We start from the raw sequence: 22,568 nt of genomic DNA, 5'->3' as shown, positions 1-22,568 counted from the left end.
AGATAAACGTGCTAGGCCTTAAAGCATGGGCTTTCAAACTACACCCTAATGGCACTGTGTGTAAGATGTTGTTACAGATAGAGTTAACCAAGGGTTACTCTAGTGTATTCTAAATCATCTACACTACGTAAAAGTTCAAGTTGTAAGACACCTTTGCTTATACATAGTGTTGTATAGGCTGAAACGGCTCGATGGAAAAAAAATACTTTTCTTATATATTTAAATTTTCAAATGGGGGATTATTGGTGAAAATTGAGTTTTAAAAAGAAAAATGGCTTTTGAGGATTCCACATTGGTAAAGTTAGGAAGTGAATTCTCCTTCATATACTCCTACCTTAGATCTTGGGTTTGGACCCCAAGAGATACCCATATTAAGAGGAAGTGAGGAGATAGACCAATGTGGGTATGGTGGAAATCCTGCATGCGCATGCCACCACCGTCATCCGTCCAGTCGGACGTGATGTGACTTGGCGAGGCGACGCAAGATGCATATGTGTTTTGTGGATCTGCACTTTTTGTGGTTGAGCGCTGTCGTCGTCCTTTTCTGTTGGCCCTCTTCACCTATAAAAGGCGCAACCTTCAGCTTCCTTATCACCCCAATCTCACTATTTCCCTCCGAACACATTCTCTCCACACTCCCAATCTTTTTTTTCCCCCCAAGCAAATCAGTTTGAACGGTGTGAGTTTCTGGTCGGTTACAGTGCATGTAAATTCGTTGACCTGCTTGCACACTTGGGCAGATCCGCGAAACGTCTTGAAGAACGTGAGATCCGCAACTCAACATATAATGAGTTTTTGTTTTGCAGGTTCTACATTTATGACGACCGTCGTTTTTGTTCTTTACTATCAAGTTTCACCGTCAGAGGGTTGTCGGTTCCAACATGTGTGTAATTAGATAAACATAAAAACAAAATTAGATACATAAGATACACACAAAAATATGTGAATAGATGTGACTGAAGTCAAAAGATAGATTCATATTATGTTAATTCACATGGTTTCTTAAAACAATTGTTATAGCATTTTACCTTGCTAAATCAACTTAATCACAACTCCACAAAAACATCCATAATTCATGTTTTAGTATTTTAACTTCAGCTAACCTGCTTTTTATTGTTTCCAAAAAGTGCATTAGATGGTTAATCGTCTCCAACTTCATTATTTAGCATAATACTAACCCCGAAATTAATGTGATTTAATCTGAACATTTCCTCCATTTCTTCCAGAAATCGAGTGAATAGGATAGATGGATGCTGATTAATTCAACAATAGTATTAATAATTCAAATAAGGGTTAAATCAAATCAATCACGTCAAGGGGCTCAACCTTGTTTTAAATCACAATCAAATAAAACCTAATCCTCACCTAAATAGTACTTAGCCCGTATAATGGGTGATTAGCTACGAGAAAGTTCAATACAAGACTAATAAGAGATTAGTGATATATATATGTGTGTGTGTGAAATTTACGAAAAATGGCCAAAGCCCACCACTATTGAGTTATAAAAGATTCCTCCAATTGGTCAATAAAGAAGATAGATTATGTTAACTATAGAAAGAAGCACATTTGCACCAAGTCATAGCATGATAGATAATGAATTCAAAATGAAGGAACTCATTTTGAAGAAGGTTCTTGAGCGAAAGCGGATCGTCCAAATTCCAATTTTATTGAAAACTAAATTTACAGTAAACATACAAGATATGCATTCATAACAAATTACAACGTGATTTTTACAAGGAAAAAGGGTTCAAGAGATATCACCTTTGAAGAATCTTTCTCCGTGTAACTCCCTCGAACAATCACGAACCTCGAACGCAATAACCTCTTGAAGACTTTCTTCAAGAACTTCTCGAACCAAACAGAGACACAACCACAATGAACCTTTGGTATTCTCAAGGTGAGAACCCAAAAGTGGTGAGCTCTGACTATTTTGGTTAGGAGGGATTGTTTGAGTTTGGAGGAATAAGAAGATTGAAAATCACAGAACGCTTATGCAATTTCTCAATCGTACAACAAAGTCTTTCAATTGTGTAAGTGTTTTGGAAGAATAAGAAAACTAGTTTTCTTTTATTCCAGTTGCCACAAAATCAATAACCACACACTATGTGGTTGGAGAGAAAATAGGAATTTATTATTAAAAATAATAAAATAATATAAATAAATATGATAACTAACTTATCATATTATATTTATATTAAACTGTATGTTATATCAAATATAACACATAACCTATAGTTTTAATATTGTATCGCATACAATATAAACTATAATTTATTTTCTCAGTTTTATGGCATTTAATATAAATTATATTTATATTAAATTTAACAACTATGAATCATATTCATAGAAAATAAATTTGAATCTCATTCAAATATTTATTCCTCCAATTAAACTATAATGTATTAAATACATTATAACAATTACATCATATATAATTGAATCATATATAATTAAATTTCCTCTTATTAATTGAACAATTCAAATAACCAAAAAACTGATTCTCAACTAGATCCTTTTGAATTACCAAGGGGACCTTATGGACCTGTAGCTTGAAGCTCCAATGGTACATGAATAATTAATTAAACTCTTTAATTACACCACCATTTGTCAACTGTCGGGCACTCCACTAAAGATCGACAACTGCACTATTCACACTACATATATATTTATGTGTCCATTGAATATAAACAATCAAAAGTACGATGACCTTTCACAAATTGCTCATAAGTACAGATAGACCAAATTATCGTTTTGTCCCTATAGTTACATTTAACTCCTTAAGTATCACTGATCCCTCTAATGAACAATACATCATAGTCCTACTATGACTAAATCCCTCTCGGGCTAGGAGAGGGTGTGATGACACATTATTCAAGACCCGGAATCAGCCATTAAGGGAGCAATTTATTTACTTACCCCTGCTTTAGGGAATTAGTGAATTCTATATTATGTAACTGTGTTTCCTACTCCCCAATCAGACGAATCCCTAAAATGGTAGGCTTGATAAGTCAGCGATCTGGTCACTCTCACCCATACAAATCAAAGGACCGCCCTCACAGGCAAGAGTTCACAACTCACTCAGGATCGAGGTCATGTTATCTATGGTCATCCTGGTGAAATGTAAGTCTCTATTATGAACGGTGTTATATAATGAGACTAAACATATTGTAGTCTGGTCTTATATAAATTTCTTTGTATAGAATATCCCTGCTCGCATGTCTAATACGCGAATGATCAGGATTAAATCGGTTGTAGCACTTTACAACAATTATAACACCTACAAAGCTTGTCGTACTCGTAGTGTCACCAAGATAAGGTACCCAACCTTATCCATCTACTACATACCATTTAGGTTATCACTTAAACATGATCCACCTGTATGTCTCCACATACATGTCTAAGTTACAACAATAACCTTGGATGTTATTTTATTGATTTTTGGTTAATGCAACTGAAATATCACATATTTTATAGACAAAGTGAATAAAATATCATATATTATTGATCACATAAGAACTTGTTCATATAAAGTTTATAAACTATTGGACCCTACGAGATTTAGGGCATCAACCCCAACATAAAAAAGCTATCAAAAGTGCTTCCATTGTCTTTGGAAAGGCAAGTATTCCTCTCTTTCCACGTAATCCATAAAAAGGCATGAAAAATGCATCCATCCTCTTCCCATTAATGTATAGGTGGCGATCGAAAGTGTAAGAGAATAGGTTAATGATATCTTTAGGTAGAGCAGTGTCTTAGCCAAAAGAGGAGAATATCTCCTTCCAAAAACCCGTTGACATAGTGATAGTCCATAAAAATGTTATTTGCTGACTCGTAATCAGATTTGCAAATGATGCAACATTATAGAGAGAGAGCCACGTGTGGAAATATTCTTTAGACCATATCGAGTATTGATGGCATTATGACTAACTTTATATAGGAAAAATTTAATCCTTTCGGGATAAACATTGTCCCAAATCGCTTCATGAAATGGATGTGCAAAAGTTGCTAAATTAAATCCTAGGTCATTGGAGAGGGATTTTGTAAGGAAGGCTCATTTAGTATCTAGTTGCCACAACCATGTGTCCTTGTATATGGAGATGTGGAATCCATTAAGGCAATCATAAGGACAATCCATTCATCAAACTCCTTGTGCATGAGATTCCTCCTAAAGCTTAAGAACCATCTTAGTCTTGTGTTCCATAGATCATGTATGGAGGATAATTTTTTGTTTGGATAGTGAGTAAATTCGTGGGTACACGTCTTTGAAGGATGGATTATGAAGCAATGGTCACACCGAAAGGAGGTGTTAATCCCATTTCCCACTTTGATAGATACTCTATCTTCAATGATGTTCATGTATAACAACATGACACACTATGGCCCTTTAAACTATCCTAGGTGGTTGTTGTTAGGCCAAGAATTATAAGGAGTCACCCCATATTTGACGTCAATAATCTGTATCTAGAAAACTCCTTCATCATGTTAATATCTCCAAATCTACTTAGCAAGGACAACTCAATTTTTATCAACTAGATTCTGTAAACCGAGACCACCCTGTGCTTATGGCTTGATAATATTATCACATCTAACAAGACGAGATCCATGTGGTGTAGAGCCACCCTTCCAAATAATTCCAATATAGCTTCTCAACGTTATTGGCAACCGTGGCAAGCAATTTACACAAGGACATGTAATACGTGGGGGGTTCGATAGAATGGCTTGAATGAGAGTAAGGCGACCACCTTTAGGGATCGTCTGTTTTTTTAGCATGTAGATGACCAAAATCTTTAGATCCCCAAAATTATAGATATACATAATTATTGATGTCTAATGTCTTTACATAACTATGATTGTTTTTAGGAATCTTTTTACACTTTTATTGCCAAAATAACCCTTATCGTGTATTAATATTTAGGTTATGAATTCTAATGACCCGTTTGGTTCATAGGAATGAGAGGTGGGAATGGGAAACGATATTCTATCACCGTGTTTGGTACAAGTTTTTAACCTTGGGAATGAGAATAACTTATTCCAATGCATTTCATATTCTTATCCATAGAGGTTTCTCATAACCACCCAAATAAATGGGTTTTCTCAATTTCCAATGGTTTTTTCTCTCTCTTACTTTTTATCTTCTCATTTTATTTGTTTTTCTTCTTGATTGATATTGGTTAATTTATTTAATTTTTATAAATATGTTTAAATTAAATTTATAATTGACATGCATAATTAATTTTATTAATAATAAGCCTAATATAATAATTTACTCTATTATTATGAATTAATATGAAAAACCACAATCTTTACAATAATATGAATAACCATGATTATATTTACTTAAATTCTTTTTTATTGGCAACATATATTAACATCATAAATTATGTATTAATTTTGTTAATTAGTCTTTATAAATATTAATTAATCAACTAATAATAAAATAAGCTGATTTTTTCAATTAAACAATCTTGTACATCTGTACTTCTAGTTTCAATTTACAATCATAGTTATTTTTTTATTTAAAAAAAAAAACAGTGTTTGATGATTTAAAATTAATTAGTTTATGTCAACTTCTTTTGTATATAGATAAGGCTTATTATTGACGTTAAACAATTAATTAATCAACTATTCAATTAACAAAACTACAAAATAATGTAATAATATATATATATATATATTTAAATTAATTACCAATATCTTTTTAATTAAAATTGATAATATAAACGTGCAATAAAATTTAATGGAGCATTTTTAAATATAAAAAAATATTTAAAAATATTTACACTTCATAGCCAAAAATTCCAAAAGTATAAAGCATTTTGAAACTTTTTTTTTTTTTTTTTTTGCTAAAAGTGTAAATATTTTTGGGAATTGTCTATTTATAAGAAATTCCTAATTATAATTGATAATAGATATATTAAACTGAAGGATGAGTGTGTAAATTTAGTTAAATTTTATTTAACAACTTAATGTAATAAAAATAAATTAACAAACGAAAATTAATTATTGAAGTTAATTTTTATTACTTTTATACTTTATAATTGCATAAAAAAGTACGACACATTCCTATACATCATATTCTCATTCTCATATGTAACCGAACACAGTCATCTTTCATTCATAGACATCTTATTTCTAGATATTTTATTCCTAGACATCCTATTCCTAAACATTCTTTATTCTCAGATATCTATAAAATCTGAATCCAAACGACTTCTAAACATCCTTCTTTTGTCTATGTTTGTAGGATGGAGAGGGCTTTGTTCCTCGGTAAAATCCAAACTTGCAAGGTCAAACATAAGTTAGATCTTTAAGGTTTTCACACAACCAAAAATGGACTTACTTCATTCCTTTACACCCCCTTTATACGCCTTGAATTTTATCGATTAAAGATGGAAAAATGAGAAGATTGAATGTCTTGAATGGACTTATTTCATTTAAAATGTATGAGAATGGACTTAATCCCATTCTCATACATAACCAACCAAAAACATCTTCTCTTGAAAACTAGACTTTTCTTTTTTTTTTTTGCTTTGAATGTGACTATAAATATTACAAATGATCTTCCGAAAATCAAGACTAAGTTGACACTTAATTCCATAGCACTTGACATTAACCAATCAAGTTTGTCTAATTCCTAACATCAATCAACTCAATTAATGAGTTTGGATTCCCACGTGCTATGCCACAATATTTTAGCACGCGCCCAAGGCATTCTGAAAACCCTCAATTAAAGTTGCACCAACAAAAACACTTATTCAAATATTGCTCCAACAATCTTGAATCATAATTCAATTCACAATCAAAATTTAGCGAGAAAAACATTAAAAGATGACCAAAAAATGCTCATTAGATATCAATTTAGCTAAACCATAGTTTTTATACACATAACACACTAGAATAAATCAAAATAAGCTAACATTCTCATAAATAGTATGAAATCCTTACCAAAATAACTCTCTTTTGGAGGGTTATCATGTGTCATATCCAACATATAAAATTGTTTTGATGAAAGATGAATAATCAACCAAGAATAAGAGGAAGAGTGCTATAAATATGTCATATCTAACATCCTACTTTTTAAGTATCATTGAGTCTCTACTATGATATGTTTATAATATTGTCTCACATTTTAGACCAATTAAACGATGCACCACACATATCATTCATACTTTAAAATAATAATTGAGAAAGCTATCGATCTACCTATAAACTAAATGCAAAGGAATAAGCTTCATCTCGTGGAATGGTATTTTCAGTCGTTTGATTGCGAATGTCATACAAATGTTCTAGTTAAACAAATAGTTACGATCAAGTGTCATTCTCACCCGCAGTTGATATGATCTATATGTCAGAAAACAGATATTTACTCAACCTTAACATTGAGGTAGATACTACATTTATTTGGTGTCATTGTATTTTTTCACACGTAATCAAATACTCTACATATGTTGGAACTAAAAAAAAACTCTTAGACATTTTTTAAAATTCAAATTTGTAAATTATGCGAATCCACTTTTAAAACTTGTATATGAATGAATTTCCAAATAAAAGTGGCTAAAATATTGATATATTAGAGGGTTCAACAAAAATGCATAATTGAATGGTAATCAATACATATTTTTCTTTCGAGAAGTTCAAATCCAATATCAATATTGACAATGTGTATAAGGTGAGTAATACTAATAAGCCCTAAATAATCACACCCTAGTAATAATTTAAAAGTAATTTAAAAATGATTAAAACCACTTTTTGTCATATTCATATATATTTAATCCCTCAAAATATATTTAAGAGTGAATTTTTTTATTTTTAGTGTCTGTTGAAGTGGCAAAAGTCACATTGTATGTATCTAAATCTGTGTAGTATGGTGAGCTTGTCCATCATATTCTAGGGTTCGCGTGAAGTCTGTAATTTCAGTCCCAAAACCCTTCTAATCCCCTCCCGTTTACAAGCTTGTTCTTTCGTCGAAGCCATTATTCCCACTCTTCCACTTCTTTCCCTAAACTCCTTTTACTGCCAGCCTCGTCTTACTCCAGAAACTCCCCTGCTTCTGTAGTCCCGTGTAATTCGAACCCACTTCCCCATCTCCGCATTTCCCCTCTACAAGCTCATCTTCATTCATCTAGGCAGTAATGAGCAGCTGGAAGAGTCTTCTCCTCCGAATTGGCGACAAGTCCCCGGAATATGGCACCTCCTCCGACTTCAAAGATCACATTGTTCGTCTCTATCTCTCTCATTCCTTCCGTGCATACTCCAGCCCACTTGTCGTTCATTTCTATCTGGGATTTGCAGGAAACTTGCTTTGCTGCGATTCGGCGGGAGCTGGATCACTATGGAGATGAAGTTTTGCCGGTACTCATTTGCCTCTGCACATTTATAACTTATCTGGGTGTTGATTAAATTTTGAGGTCTTGTGTTGATTGAAATTGTACTGGTTGAATCACTATATTAGCAGTACATGTTAACAGAGTCTTCTTTTGGCTGTTTACTTTACTTCTTTAGTCGTATGTATCCCTTTGTGGCACGCGTGAGTTATGTCTAAATACTCTATTCTTATGGTATTTACACTGTTTTTTCTTCATCGCATGACAGTTCCTTCTGCAATGTGTTGAACAATTGCCTCATAAGACTCCTCTGTACGGGACACTGGTAAACTACATTACACCCTTTAGACCTCCAGTGGGTATCTTTTGGTTTCATTTATGTATTGCGTTGATGAGATTATATTGCTAGGTCGTGTGATCTAGCTTTAACTTCTCAGTTATTTGTTACATGTATGGTATAGTAGTAAGGCTTATTTAACGAAATTTCTAAATGTCTCCCATAAAACGACCAAAATTGAGATTCAAATTTGTACAATGCGATAGCTTTCCTTGTGCTATTACCTTTTCTGTTCTTCTTCGTGTATTGTCTGTGCTGCGATTGGAGAATGTCTTTAGAGCTATGTAGGTCGGATATTTCCCTTTCTTCATTTATTTCATTTTTCCTTTTGATTTAACAAAATGATATGTTCCGTATAGAAAAAGGCCAACCTCATCAAAATTGTATTGTCTCAATACTTGGAGCTTTTTTTTTCCTTGTTTGGTTTGTTGCGTTGGATTTCTTTGATCTGGCCCCTTTTTTTAATTAAATACACTCTTTGTGTATTCTTTCATTTTCTCTATGAAAGCGTGTTTTATTTTTCTTTAAAAAAGAGAATTAGTTTGGCTCCTTTTGTCGGGCTATGCTTTTGTATGTCTCTTGTTTCTTTTATATGTCCTTTGTATCTTCTTTCATTCTTTATGAAAATGTGTTTTTTTCTTTATCTTAAAAAAAGTAAGAATTAGTTTGACTCCTTTTGTGGGGCTATTTTTTCTATGCCCTTGATTCCTTTATAATCTCATTCCAATTGGTATGTTTTTTTTTTTTTTAATATTTAGCAGATTTAACGATACTTTAAAATATTTCATGGTATTACACTTATAATTCTCAATGATGGTTTTACTTTGCTTTAGTGACATATGTCTATCTTGTCGTATACAGATTGGATTACTGAATTTGGAAAACGAAGACTTCGTGAAGAAAATTGTGGAGAAAACTCACACAAGTTTTCAGGTTAGTGATTCTGCAGATCATCTGGTTTAGGAATTTTGATTTCTCGTGTCTTTTCGATTTCCTGCTCAATCCCTTCCTTTCAAGCTCCTACTATTTCCACAACCACATTCCTCTAAGAATTCGATGCTATTGTCTCCTGGCAACTACTCTCTTGATTGCTTCAAGGTAAGAAGCAACAATTTATTTTTTTCCTTCATTGTTTCTCAATGAAAGCCATTGATTTTATCCCAAAAAAAAAAGGCGACAAAGAGACATTGTCATTGTCTCAGTGAAGTAAGACACCTTTTTATTCTCTAATTTTTATGCCCCCCGTTTGTCCTTAGACCCTTCTTGGCAAGTTTAGTCTGGTCCCATTTTGGAGATTCCTTCCTAGTCCTATTTTGAGTGAGGAGAGTGTACAAAGACTTCCCAGAGGAGGAATTTCACCCTTTTTCGGCAAGGGGATCTCCAAATCTTTTTGTAGAAAACCTTGTCCGTAGATAACCCAACATAAGTGAGGAGAGTGTACAAAGATTTTCTTGTAGAACCCTTAGTATTTTACTATCACACTTCCAAATCCATATGAAACTATTAAATTTCAATTATTTCATCAGAGATATTTTGTTGATCTTACTCTTAGTTCTTTTTCAGGATGCCTTAAACTCTGGACATTGCCACAAGATCCGGATTTTGTTACGGTTTCTAACTGCATTGGTATGCTTGATTTTGCTATTAACAATTTATGACTGAGATTATAATTTTTCAAAACTGGAAAACCTTACATCTTAGAACTTTGTTTTTGTTATCTTGCGAAAATATTCTGACCTCTAACCATTTTTGTTGTCTTACGTAGATGAGCAGTAAAGTTCTGCTGTCCACATCTCTAGTTGTTGTTTTTGAAACATTACTATCTTCAGCTGCCACAACGGTGGATGATGAGAAGGGAAACCCTGCATGGCAGGCACGTGCTGACTTTTACATAACTTGCATTCTTTCTTGTTTTCCCTGGGGAGGCGCTGAACTGGTTGAGGTATTGTTGTTTCATCTCGTTCTTAATTTGGTGGATCATCTTTCTCATTGTCCTTTACTCTCATTCTTGTTATGAATTTGAGTTATATCCTAGATTAGAATATTGAGTGGTGGGCATCTTTTTGAACACTATCCTCTTATTCTTGTTACAAGTTGGATTAATATCCTAGGCTAAAACATTGGGCTCAGTTTTGATACTCGTTGGAGATTTCTTTCGTCAATGAAATGTTTCTTATAAAAAAAAAGTTTAATTTTTGAAGGTTTGGTGAAATCTCTTGGTTAAACCAAGTGGTCATTATTTGACTTGGGGACTCTGCTGCTCGAGATATTGAAGTCTTATTTGATAATATTCTCACTTTTGTCTTTTCCATTTAATTCTCATTCAGTTACTTCCTATTTCATGGTTTTCTAGAAGAAAAGCATTCCCTTTTTTCCCCTCCGTTTTCTTTCTTTTTTGGATAACAAACAATCTCTCCATTTCCCCCCTTTATTTTCAGAGTGTCAATCTTAGTTTGGGTCACACGAATTATCAGGATTGGATTTTTGTCAATCTGGTGTCTTTCCAAATTTTGATAGAATTATTTAAATTCTTATTTCTTTTTGTGCTCTACTGATTTCTTCTCTCAACTTCGAGAGAAAATTTGGTTCTGTTACTATTTGATTGCTCTAAAAGAATTATTTACAAAGCACCTACTGTTTTTAGCATATTACAGTACATGTAAGTCTTATTAGAGAAAATAGAGATGCTTTTAACTGCCAAGCTATGCTCATGTTGGCTAAAGAGCCTCTACTATTGATAACTCACTTTTACATGCAGCAAGTTCCTGAAGAGCTTGAGAGGGTTATGGTTGGAGTAGAAGCTTACTTAAGCATTCGAAGGCATACCTTGGACACTGGCTTATCCTTTTTTGAGGATGATGGTGAAGTTGAGAAAACTCTTAACGAGAAGGTATAATTTGACTAGTTGTGATTATTCGTTATCATCATTCTAAGCTTACTACCACAAAATCCTTTTCTATTGCTAGTTTGGATTCCTTTTTTGTTGGGACTTGTTTATTTGTGTGCTCTTGATATTCTTTCATTTTTCTCAATAAGACAAAGTTTTGGTTTTCTACTAAATTGATTATCTGTTTCAGGTTGACTCTTTGTTTTTTGTTTTTGTTTTTGTTTTGTTTTTTTTTTTTTTTTGTTTTAAAACAATTATTATTATTATATATCTGTGTGTGTGTAAATTTTAAATTTTACAATGTACACACACACACATTTCCACATTCGTTATATTTGTTGGCTCAGTCTATCCAGATTGATGAATCCCAGAATTTTCCAGCGAGTCAATTATGATTGACTGCCTTAGCAATGATGGTGACGCTCTTGGTCTGGGTCAAACTCTGTCTTCTCAATATGTAAACGCTTTCCGGGACCCTCTTTCTATATTTTCTATAACTTTTTCTTCTTAACTTTTAACGAGCCTTCAAACAAACTGCCCATGTGGACCATAAGAATTGTCTATGATAATTTGTTTTCTAAGAATTCCATCTTCTTGATGAGAGTATAGGTTTGATATACGAATCCATATTCTTCTCAAAGAAAAAAAAAAAAAAAAGAAAATGAAAGGTTATTTTGGCCTGGAGATTGTGCTTTATGATTGGAACTAACACAATTAGTGTGATGATATATTTTTTTTGTTTTTTAAAAGGCAAACTTGTTTAACAAGGATTTCTTTATTTTCTCATCCATATTTTCTAAAATGCTCTTAAAAGCATAAAAATATTTTAAAAACTAAAAGAAGAGTATTAAAAAATCTATTTATTAAGTTAAAAAAAAATATTTGAAGGAGAAAAACAAACGAAAGGATTGTTGATAAATGAGCTTAATATTTCTAACCATTTGGTAAGTTGGGATATCTCATCTTCCCTTTTTGTATAGTTTGGCTTTAGATTATACAAGATTTTATCCATTTCATATTAGAAGAAGCATAATATTTAGAAGCAGAAAATTAAAAAAATGAAACATTTGATAACAGGATTTAAATTATTCCATGGCAGTCAGGAATTGCTGACTCAGGATTAACTACCCCGCAACTAGATTCGATTCGACTAGGCGAACTAACAATAAAGTAAAATCCAGTGGCCATTAGAAACTGTAAAATAAATCATATAAGCATCAGTAAAAGAATTTTAATATTAAACCATTCCATGGAGAAAAACCTTCCATCATGTCTTCCTTCCTGTCTGTACCTTCTTCCTACCCATGCCCCTCAGGGTTCAGTATAGATAAATTAGTTTTTTCACATTGTCATGACATTAGCAACATTTATTACATAACTCCTCTTTTGGTGGTTGTTTCAGGATTTTTTAGAAGATTTATGGGGTCGTATACAAATGTTATCTACCGATGGATGGAAAGTGGACAGTGGTGATTTTCTTGAACTTTGAGCCTCAGTTTGGTTATTTGCTCTGGTCCTTTTATGTTGCACAATAGTCCTGTCTTACTAGGAAAAAAGGGAAATTGTTCTATATATAGAAGTGGTCAAAGTATATGACATGATAGATTGGTATGATAATATCGTGAGAACCACATTTACATAAAAAATCCATATAGTTACTTTCATATTTGATATTCGTGTGAAATGCTTTGGTACTTCTGGGAGTTACTTTCAGTGGGACTAAGCTAACTGAGTTGGAACTTAGTTTGACCTTTGATAATCTATAACCGCCTTTTTGATATTTCTTATATAAGAAAAGATAATCTATAACAATTCAATATTTTCTTTTGATGAAATCTGGTTAGTTTGTCTCTGTCTGCTCAGATTTTCGAAAAGATTAGAGACAGAGAAGTGGGTATGTAAATTTTTGTAGTTGTTGGGTAGTAAGGGATTGAGAAATGAGAGAGGGTAAATGGAAAAGTGAAACGATTTAGTGCTAAATTACCGATTGATCCAAAAGCTGAAGTTTATGGGTGAAGGTAAATTTAATATTATATCATCTAACACCCTCCTTACTTGTGGGCTTGAAATATATAGAAGATCCAACAAGTGGAAATCAATATTAATTGGGGAGGAAATAACATTGTAGGGATTTGAATATTGGACCTCTTGGACCACATGCTCTAATACCATGTTAAATTACTGATTGACCCAAAAGCTTAACGGAAGGTAAATTTGATATTGTACCATCTAACATTTAGGTACTTGGGTCGATGTTGTTAAGGTTATCATTTTGATCCTTTGAGGTGAAAGAAGTAAATGAATGTTATATGAAGTGACTAGGAATAGAGATACTCTATGAGATTCATTGGTCTACTTTTCCTCTTGAGAGTTTGATTACTCCCCCACTTTGGATGTTTTAGTTCAATAAATGTGGGAGTGGGTGGTCAAATCTTTGACCGAAAGGTAGTAGGGCCTTATCCATTAAGTTATATTCGAGTTGGAACCTTTGCATTTTATTAGTTAAAGCTTAAAGGAGTTCTTATCTATGATGATAATGATAACAATGATAACAATGATAACAATGATGTGCCATTGTGAAAAGCCAAAAGTTGCCAACTCTTTTCTCTCAGCTAAGGAGTTGATGAGTACGATGACGGGAAAGGCTCTTGTTGAAGACTTCATAACCCCTAACAAGATCTTGATGACGTTCCATCCTTGGTTGATGGCTTTGAGGACATGCTCTCTATGCCTACTAATGTAGGAAGAATAGGGTTAATTTTTTTTGAAAAGGAAATAAGGCTTTTCAGTGGAGAAATGAAAAGACTACTGCTCAAAGTACAATAAAACAAAATAAGTAAAATGAAGTAAGTACAACCAAATGACTCTTGATACAAGACCACTAAATCTAAACTAAGAAAACCAACAACCATGTAATGAGGCTAAAATAGGAGACAATAGACCAAAGGAACTTGGAGAAGTGAGAAACCATCCACCAATTTTGACAACTTTGAAAAAAGGCCACATATTCTAGGTTAATTCCCTTTTTACCCCTGCTTGTAATAAACTCAATAAATGGGGAGCCTTGTTCTCTTGTATGAAACAATTATAACTTTAATAAAAGATTCTTATGATTAATTTTTGGAGGATTTTTCCTTGAAGCTCATTGGGTGACATCAATTTGGTATCAAAGCAACTGGTTGGGCCAACGTTAACTGCCGCCAATGGAGGATCGAGAAACTCTTGGTGACACTGATCACGAGAGGGAGCTTTGAGTTTTGTGCTCATTGCCAAACAACCCACATATACTTAGGGGGAATCCTTTAAACTTCAAGTCAAGAAAGAAAAAAAATTAAAGAATCATCATGGATTTTTACAACCAAAGAAGAACGTTGAAGGCCCAAAATTACTCTTTTGGTTATGGAGCACGATCAAGAAAGGTTGATTCCTATTCAAGAAAACCAAAGAATCAGTCCTATACCTATTATGAGATGGAAACGTACACAAGAATCCAACAAAATGAGTACTTTGATCCTATAGCATTGGAGAATATAAAGAAAATAGCAAAATAAATCCAATATTTATTGGGAAAAATGACGGGAAATTGGTAGGGCCATCTCGAAATTTGGCCTCACTTTTCAATTTACTCGATTTTTGGTCTCCTGCTGATGGCATCACCCTGTGAATTTACCACTTTGATCCTTCTTCCTTCTTCCTTTTTTTTCTTCCTTCTTTCTTTTCTCTTTTGCATTTTTTTCTTTTTTTCCCCATTTTTTCTGCCTTTCTTGTTCTTTCTTTTTTCTTGGTTGCATTTTGGCACCCTTTGTTTTTCATCGATTTCCCTTTTTCCTTTTCTAGCGATTTATGTTTATATCATTTTTTTTCTTTTTCTTTCGTTTTTTCGGTAAGATTTCCTTCTCACGCTCTTTTATTCAGTTGCCCTCCTTTTCCAGTGATTTCTTCTATTTATGTCGACGTCGTCTTCTTCTTCTTGAATCAAAGATGTAAGTTAGAGCGTGAATTAGAACGAGAGGAAGAAACGAGAGTGAGACCAAGAAACGAGAGGAAGAAGTGAGAGTGAGACCAAGAAACGAGAGGAAGAAGCGAGAGTGAGAATTCAAATGAAGGAAAAAAACTCAAACGAAAAAACTACAAAATTGACGAGGAAGAAGCGAAAGGAAGAATTCAAAAGAAGGGAAAAAAATGAAGGAGAGCAATGTGAATTGGGGAACGTGATGAAGGAACAAGAGGAATGAGATGAAAGAATAGGAGGAAAGAGTGAGAAATCTGGGTTGCATCTAACTTCGCGCGCGTTTTGGGGTTAAAAAGGCACTTTCACACGCGGTTGACGTAAGCAAAAGGACAAATTTCGTGCGTTTTTTAAAGTGAGGCTAAATTTTGAATGGCGTACAAATTTCCCAAAAATGACCCAAAATATAAATCAAATATCAAATCATTTGCAAGAATTCAAGAATGGATCGATTTGGTATAATGAAGAAAAGGAATCTCAGTTGGAATCTTTTCAAATAAAAAAACCTTGATGACAATTTTGGGGAAAATCTCATTGAGACCCATATAGTTAACAAAATTGAGGAACATAGAAATGATTTGGGTAGAGAAAACACAATTGAAGAAGTCAGCTGCCATGGCTGAAATGATTAAAAAAACTTAAGCACTAATTTCAATAGATTGCGTGGAAGCCAATTGGGATGAAAAAATTTTTTTTTTTTTTTTTTTTTTTTTTTTTTTTTTTTTTTTTTTCATGGAGATTTTGCGGCTAGATCTGAAGGAAAATGGCGCTAAAATAGATACACATGAAGTCGAACCCATGGTTGAAGATGATGGGTGGTGCCGTAGAAGAAGTTTTCAGGAAAGCTTGGTGACATATCAGATGCGTCGTTGAATAACCCATTATTTCGTGCAATTCTTTCTGCCCTTATGGTTGACCATAACTATTTTGTATATTTCACCCAATCCATCATGTAACCCGACTCCAATATTTGAATTTTTGACCCATTCTTTGTACAATCCGGCTCACAAATTTTATCCTAGCCTAGACTCAACTTTTAAACCTATTTGCAACTCATTTCCTTAACCAACCTATTTTGACCCTCATGATTGTCTCAAATCTTTGTTCTTTTTAACAATTTCACATGGCCTAAATTCTTTCCTGCACATTCTCTTGAGGGATTCTCTTCGGCAAGTGATCTTTTGGTGATTTATCCTCTACTTGCGGCTTTGAATGAGTTTGATGGAAATTTTATGTCTTGGAGTTTTTTTCATAATATTTTTGTTCAAGACGTAGGAGGATGGTTTGGCCATACTCCGTTGAACGAGTTTATTTTATTCCTTGATTGTTTCATTTTTTCTTCTTTTTAAAACTCGAGGATGAGTTTTCTTTTTGGAGGGGTAGAATGATGTAGGAAGAACAAGGTTAATCGAGTAATATTCTAACTTAATTCCCTATTTACTTCTCATTCGTAATAAAACCCTAATTTTTTTAAACGGAAACAAACTTTCCATTGATATAATGAAAAGAAACAAGTGCTCAAATTACAAGAAAACAAAGAGTCATACAACTCAAGAGAACTAAGGATTAGTAGATGCACCTGATTATCTAACTAGGTTGACACAATCATTAGCACCTTCATCATTTCCTATTACAAAATAATCTCAAAATGGGACATATAAGTCATTGACAATATCATGAAGACGTAAAATATAAGCAACATAATTAAGCGTTAGAAGTAAAGGCACTCCAATTGAGACATATATCTTGGGTAGAGTAATCAACAAAGAACTTGGATTGTGAACTCCATGAAGACGCTAGAAGCCATGCTGAAACAAAACGCTTTGACCAATCAATGGGTTTGTCATGAAAGACTCTTTCATTCCGTTCAAACCAAAGTTTTGACAATATAGCTTGAACTGCATTTGACCATAAAACATGGGTTTTGTATGAAAGTGAGAGACCACTCCGCAACTGCGTAACATTATCTCGAAAAGAATTCCCAAAAACCCAAGACACGTAAATGAGAACAACTTCCACCAGCACTTACTGGAGAATGGGCATTGAAAAAATAAATGTTGTAGATCCTCACTGGATGCTAAGTGAAGAGCGCAAATGGAAGGAGATAAATATTGACTTTTCTGCTTATGTTGTAACGTGGCTGCACAGTTGAGGGTGTCGTAGATCATGATCCATACCAGAATACTAATTCTTTTGGGGCTCTTAGACTTCCATAAAGTCCGAAATATGCCCTTATCCATGGAAGATAAGCGATTAAATGTTTGGAAAACAATTTTACAATGAACTTGCTTGATGATTCCAAAGACCAAATTCTAGAATTGGGGATTGGGATAATCTTTTCCCTTCCAAATTACTTAATAGTTGCTGGAATTCTGTAATCTCCTCTTTTTTTTGAGGTCGACGGAAGAGTAAATTCCATGAGGAGGTTGTTGTATCCCAGTGAGCATTTACATTATCATTTGGGGTGGAGGCATCCTGAAATAGAAGAGGAAATGTTACCTTGAAGGGCCGATCCATCCACTAAGGATCACTCCAAAAAGAAATCATCAAGCCATTTCCCAAAATGTAAGTGGCATATTTATTGTCACTGTTCCAGATTTTTGAAATATTAATCTATGGGCTGCATAGACTCGATCCAAAATTTCCAGCTGTATGCCAATGATAAGTATCAACACCATGTATACTTTGTACAATTTTGCGCCAAAATGCATCAGGCTCCTTCATAAACCGCCAATCCCATGTAAAAAGCAATGCCAAGTTTCAGTGTTTCAGATTTCCTATCCCAAGACCACCATCTGACAATGCTTTTGAAGATATATCCCACTTGACTAGATGATTTATCTTGCTGCCTTTTTGTCCTTCTCAGAAAAAATTGCACATTAATCTTTCTAATTCGGCAATAACCGAGTTGGGCATGTGGAAGATTTACATGTAGTATGTTGGAAGGTTTGCCAATACAACATTACAAAGTGTTAATCGGCCACTTCAAGATAAATTATCTCTCTTCCAATGATCAAGCTTCAAGTGAATTTTGTCTATTATAGGCTGCCAAAATGCATGTTTTTTGGGGTACCCCCTAGAGGGAGCCCCAAATAAATGAATGGAAACGTTCCAGCCTTACAACCCAAACGTGCAGCAATAGAAATCAGAGTAGACTCTTGAATGTTGACTTCATGAAGGGTTGATTTTTCCCAATTTACTTTCTACTCCGAGCACCATTTATAAAAGCCAACTGTTTGTGTAAGCAAATCCAACATTGTATCATCATATTTGCAAAACAGGAGGGCGTCATCTGCAAACTGTAAAATGGAAAGGTGGACTTTATCTTTTCCAATCACAAAGCCTTCAAACAGTCCATTCTCGTGTACTTATGATATAAGGATACTGAGGACCTCACTAATAATGAGGAATAAAAATGGTGAAACTTGAAAGTGGATTCCCTTGACGTATTCCTCTAGAGGTTGAGATACGACCTCTAGGTCTTCCATTGATGTAAACTGAAAATTTCGGATTGCGGATGCATCCACAAATCCATTCTACCCATTTTGAATGAAAGCCCATACGAGTAAGAATGTTTTCCAAAGAACTCCAATATACTCAATCGAAGGCTTTTTCCATAGCCAATTTGAGTATCCCTCCCTTCTTTTTTGCCCGATAGTTCTCTACTACCTCGTTTTCTATGAGCAGTGGATCAAGAATTTGTCGTCCCCATATGAAAGCACTTTGAGAGTTGGAAATCAATGTTGGCATAACCTTCTTCAGTCTTTCTGCTAGGACTTCAGTGAGAATTTTGTAAGAGGATGTAGTAAGGCTTATTGGCAGATAGTCTTTGCACTAGGACTTCAGTGAGAATTTTGTAAGAGGATGTAGTAAGGCTTATTGGCAGATAGTCTTTTGACATGTAGGCAATTAGCTTTCTTTGGAATAAGGCATATAAAGTTTTCCTTGATACATGCATTGAGTTTTCCATTTAAATGAAATTCATTGAACATTTTTGGAAAATGACCTTGAGCACTTGCCAATATTCCAGGAAAAAATCAACTGTAAGTCTGTCGGGGCCGGGTGCTTTATTTTTACCTAGAGCCTTTATAGCATGTAGGATTTCTTCTCCTTCAAATGGTGCTGTGATGAAAGAATTTTGAAGGGCTGTTACCTATTTCCATCTAATGTTTGAGGGGATTGATCTAGGACCCGGGCATTTCTTGTATAATGAAGCAAAGTAGCATAAAATCTCATCTTCTATAGCCCCAAATGATCATATAGAAACTCCATCAGCTGACATCAATTCAGTAATCAGACTTCGTCTTTTTTTTTGCTGAGAGAAAACGATGAAAGAAGGCAGTGTTCTCATCTCCCAATTTCAGCCAATTCAGTTTGCTTTTTTGAATTAAATTCCTTTCTTCCATAGAATACAAATTCAGAAGTTCACCTTTGATTGCTAACAGAATGCCTTCCTCCAAAGGTGGGCGAGCTTCCTGATCAGCCTTCAAATCAAAGAACTCTAACTCAGAAATAAGGTCTTTCTCCTTTCCTTTTCTTTTCCGTTTCGAATTCTGAAAACCAGGCTTTTGTGTTTTTCTTTACTTTGCGCAATTTTGGGCTAATGGCAAACCCAGCCCAACCACTCGATTGATCTTCCTCCAACGTTTTCTTGATGAGATTTGAGCAAGCAATATTTAACATCCAGCTGTTACAAAACTTGAATGGACTAGGACCCTAATGAATCGATCCCGTTTCCAAAAGCCATGGAAAATGATCTGAAAAAACTCTTGCTTTCCTACTAACAGTGGAGTTTGAAAACAGCTCGTCCCAATCCTTATTGACTAAAAAATGATCAATAAGGGAATGAGATCTTGAATTTCCTCCTCTTGACCATGTGTATTGTCCATTTGATAAGGGAATTTCCAGTAAACCAGCTTCCTCAATGAACTTGTTGAATTTTCTTATCCCTTTTAATCTTCCAATGGGCATTCGTTCGTGAATCCACCTGGTAATGTAAAATCTCCCCCCTAAACACCAAGGCTCCAAACAATAGTGAGATAAGGATGTGAGCCCTGGCTAAAGGAATTTTCTTTCTCTATAATTCGTGGCTTCATATATATTTGTCATCCAGCAATCATTGTTACATAAAGTTTTGAATTTGACAGATAGAGAGTACCCACCTTTAAGAAATTCCACTGGAGATACCTCACTTCCATCCCACATTGTGAGCAAGCCCCCTGATTTTCCATATGCTTCCACAAAGGTCCATCCGATCCCATTCGAACCTATTAATAGGAGTTTTTTCCTCTTGTATGAAACAATTATCACTTTAATAAAAGATTTATATGATTGATTCTTGGAGGATTTTTCCTCAAGGCCACATTACCTACTTAATGATACATGAGTTCAACCCTTGTTCTAGTAGGAGTCTGCTTGTACTCGAGGATAGCAAGAATGTCAAGCTGTTCTAAGATGGTGTTAACTGTTCTCACCTTTTTGTCATTACAGCTTAGTACTTTCATATTGCATTGGACATTTTTTTGTAATCATACATAGCCTAGGATTTCTTTTGTATATTTATTTAATGGTTTCTCTTTCCTATATAAAAAAAAGAAAAAGAAAAAGAATAAGAGAGGTCATTCTAAGAAATTGAACATCCCTATAAAAAGTGGTTTCTTTGAAGAAGACAGTGAAGTTTTATTTGAGTTCTCCCGAGGATGAGGCATGGGTGCCCAAAGAGACTTGCCCCCTTTGGAATCGTGTTGAGCAGAAAGTTGGGCTGATGCTGTTCAAGGATGATTCAAACCAAGAGGAGGCATGGATGTCCAAAGAGTACAATGGCTTATGACTCAATTTTCTTGAAGTCAAATATGGAAATGAGCACAACTGGCTCATTGATATTTCAAAATTTAGTAGAAATTTAGGATCACATGATTGTGCGCGACTTTTTTAGCTACCTGTGGTATCGACAATGTAGGGAAGAAAAACTTGGTCTTAATCTTCAAATGGCTGTAGGAGATCCCAAAGAGTGAAGTTGTATTGGAGATCCCCTGTAGGGTTCGAGTCTATAACAACATAACAATAAAAGCAAATATACCTGCGAGTATTAGAAGTGCGTTTGTGGTGTAGAATAAGTCTGGTAGAGGTTCCATGGTAAATGATCCAACTTTGGAGTTTCATACAAGAAGATGAGCCATTGTGGAAGAGAATTATTACTAGCATCTATGGTGTTTCCCCTTTTGGTTGGCAGACAAATATGCTGCTGAAAAAGAAACAAGGTAATAGACGTTGGATTTGATAACTTTAAAAATTATCCTGTTTTTTGAAAGGTTCACTAGGTTTAAAAGCAGTTGTGGAAAGAAGGTGAGCTTCTGGAAGGATGTTTGGGACATTTGGGTTGGTCGGGAACCTTTGATGATGAGCTTTCCTGACTTCTTTTCTGTTTTGAACAAAAAAAGAGCTTCCATACATGACTGTTGGGATTGTGAAAGTCAGACATGGAACTTAGACTTCAGAAGAGGCCTCTTTGACAAAGAGCTGAACAATAGGTTGGCTGGCTTTAGTTATGAAACTGGATCAGACCAAAGAGGGAACGACATTGACCAGATCCTCTATAAGTTAGAAAGCTCAGGGAACCACTATAGTAGGTCAGCCCTTCAGAAAGTATCCATTCGGCCAACTAAGACTAACATAAAGTTAACTAGCTTGATTTAGAATTATAAACCCACCAAAAGTTTAAGTTTTCCTTTGGTCGTTGGCTTTCCAAAGCTTAAACACTAATGATAGCTTGCAAAGTAAATTCAAAGATTGCCTCTCTCATCCTTTGGTTGCAGACTTTGTTTGAAAGTGAGTCTATAGATCATTTAGTTCTTCATTGTGATTATGCCTTTAGTACTTGGAATTACCCCGCTGGTCTGGTGGGCATTTCTTTTTGCCTCCCTGGAAGGTTGAAGATTGGCTTATGGAAGGGCTTACCGGGTGGAATTTGAAAGGCAAAGAAAGGGTGGTGGGTATTTGCTCCTTCAGGAA

General features: G+C 34.5%; 1 protein-coding gene across 1 annotated transcript in view; it reads left to right on the top strand.

Moving 5' to 3' along the window:
- The first annotated feature begins 7,813 nt into the window (after window positions 1–7,813).
- Window positions 7,814–22,568, top strand: part of ABH1 (ARM repeat superfamily protein) — a 34,015-nt gene continuing 19,260 nt past the window's right edge. The window contains exons 1-8 of the mRNA XM_039022498.2: window positions 7,814–8,216; window positions 8,293–8,352; window positions 8,593–8,649; window positions 9,523–9,594; window positions 10,225–10,287; window positions 10,427–10,603; window positions 11,420–11,551; window positions 12,951–13,017. Coding sequence (XP_038878426.1) covers window positions 8,133–8,216; window positions 8,293–8,352; window positions 8,593–8,649; window positions 9,523–9,594; window positions 10,225–10,287; window positions 10,427–10,603; window positions 11,420–11,551; window positions 12,951–13,017 — 712 coding nt within the window. The 5' untranslated portion in view covers window positions 7,814–8,132. The remainder of the gene's footprint in view (window positions 8,217–8,292; window positions 8,353–8,592; window positions 8,650–9,522; window positions 9,595–10,224; window positions 10,288–10,426; window positions 10,604–11,419; window positions 11,552–12,950; window positions 13,018–22,568) is intronic.

The sequence above is a fragment of the Benincasa hispida genome, chromosome 2, assembly GCF_027475165.1.
Source record: "Benincasa hispida cultivar pf3 chromosome 2, pf3_genome.v1.1, whole genome shotgun sequence".
NCBI lineage: Eukaryota > Viridiplantae > Streptophyta > Magnoliopsida > Cucurbitales > Cucurbitaceae > Benincasa > Benincasa hispida.
This window is presented reverse-complemented; position numbering and strand designations above follow the sequence as displayed.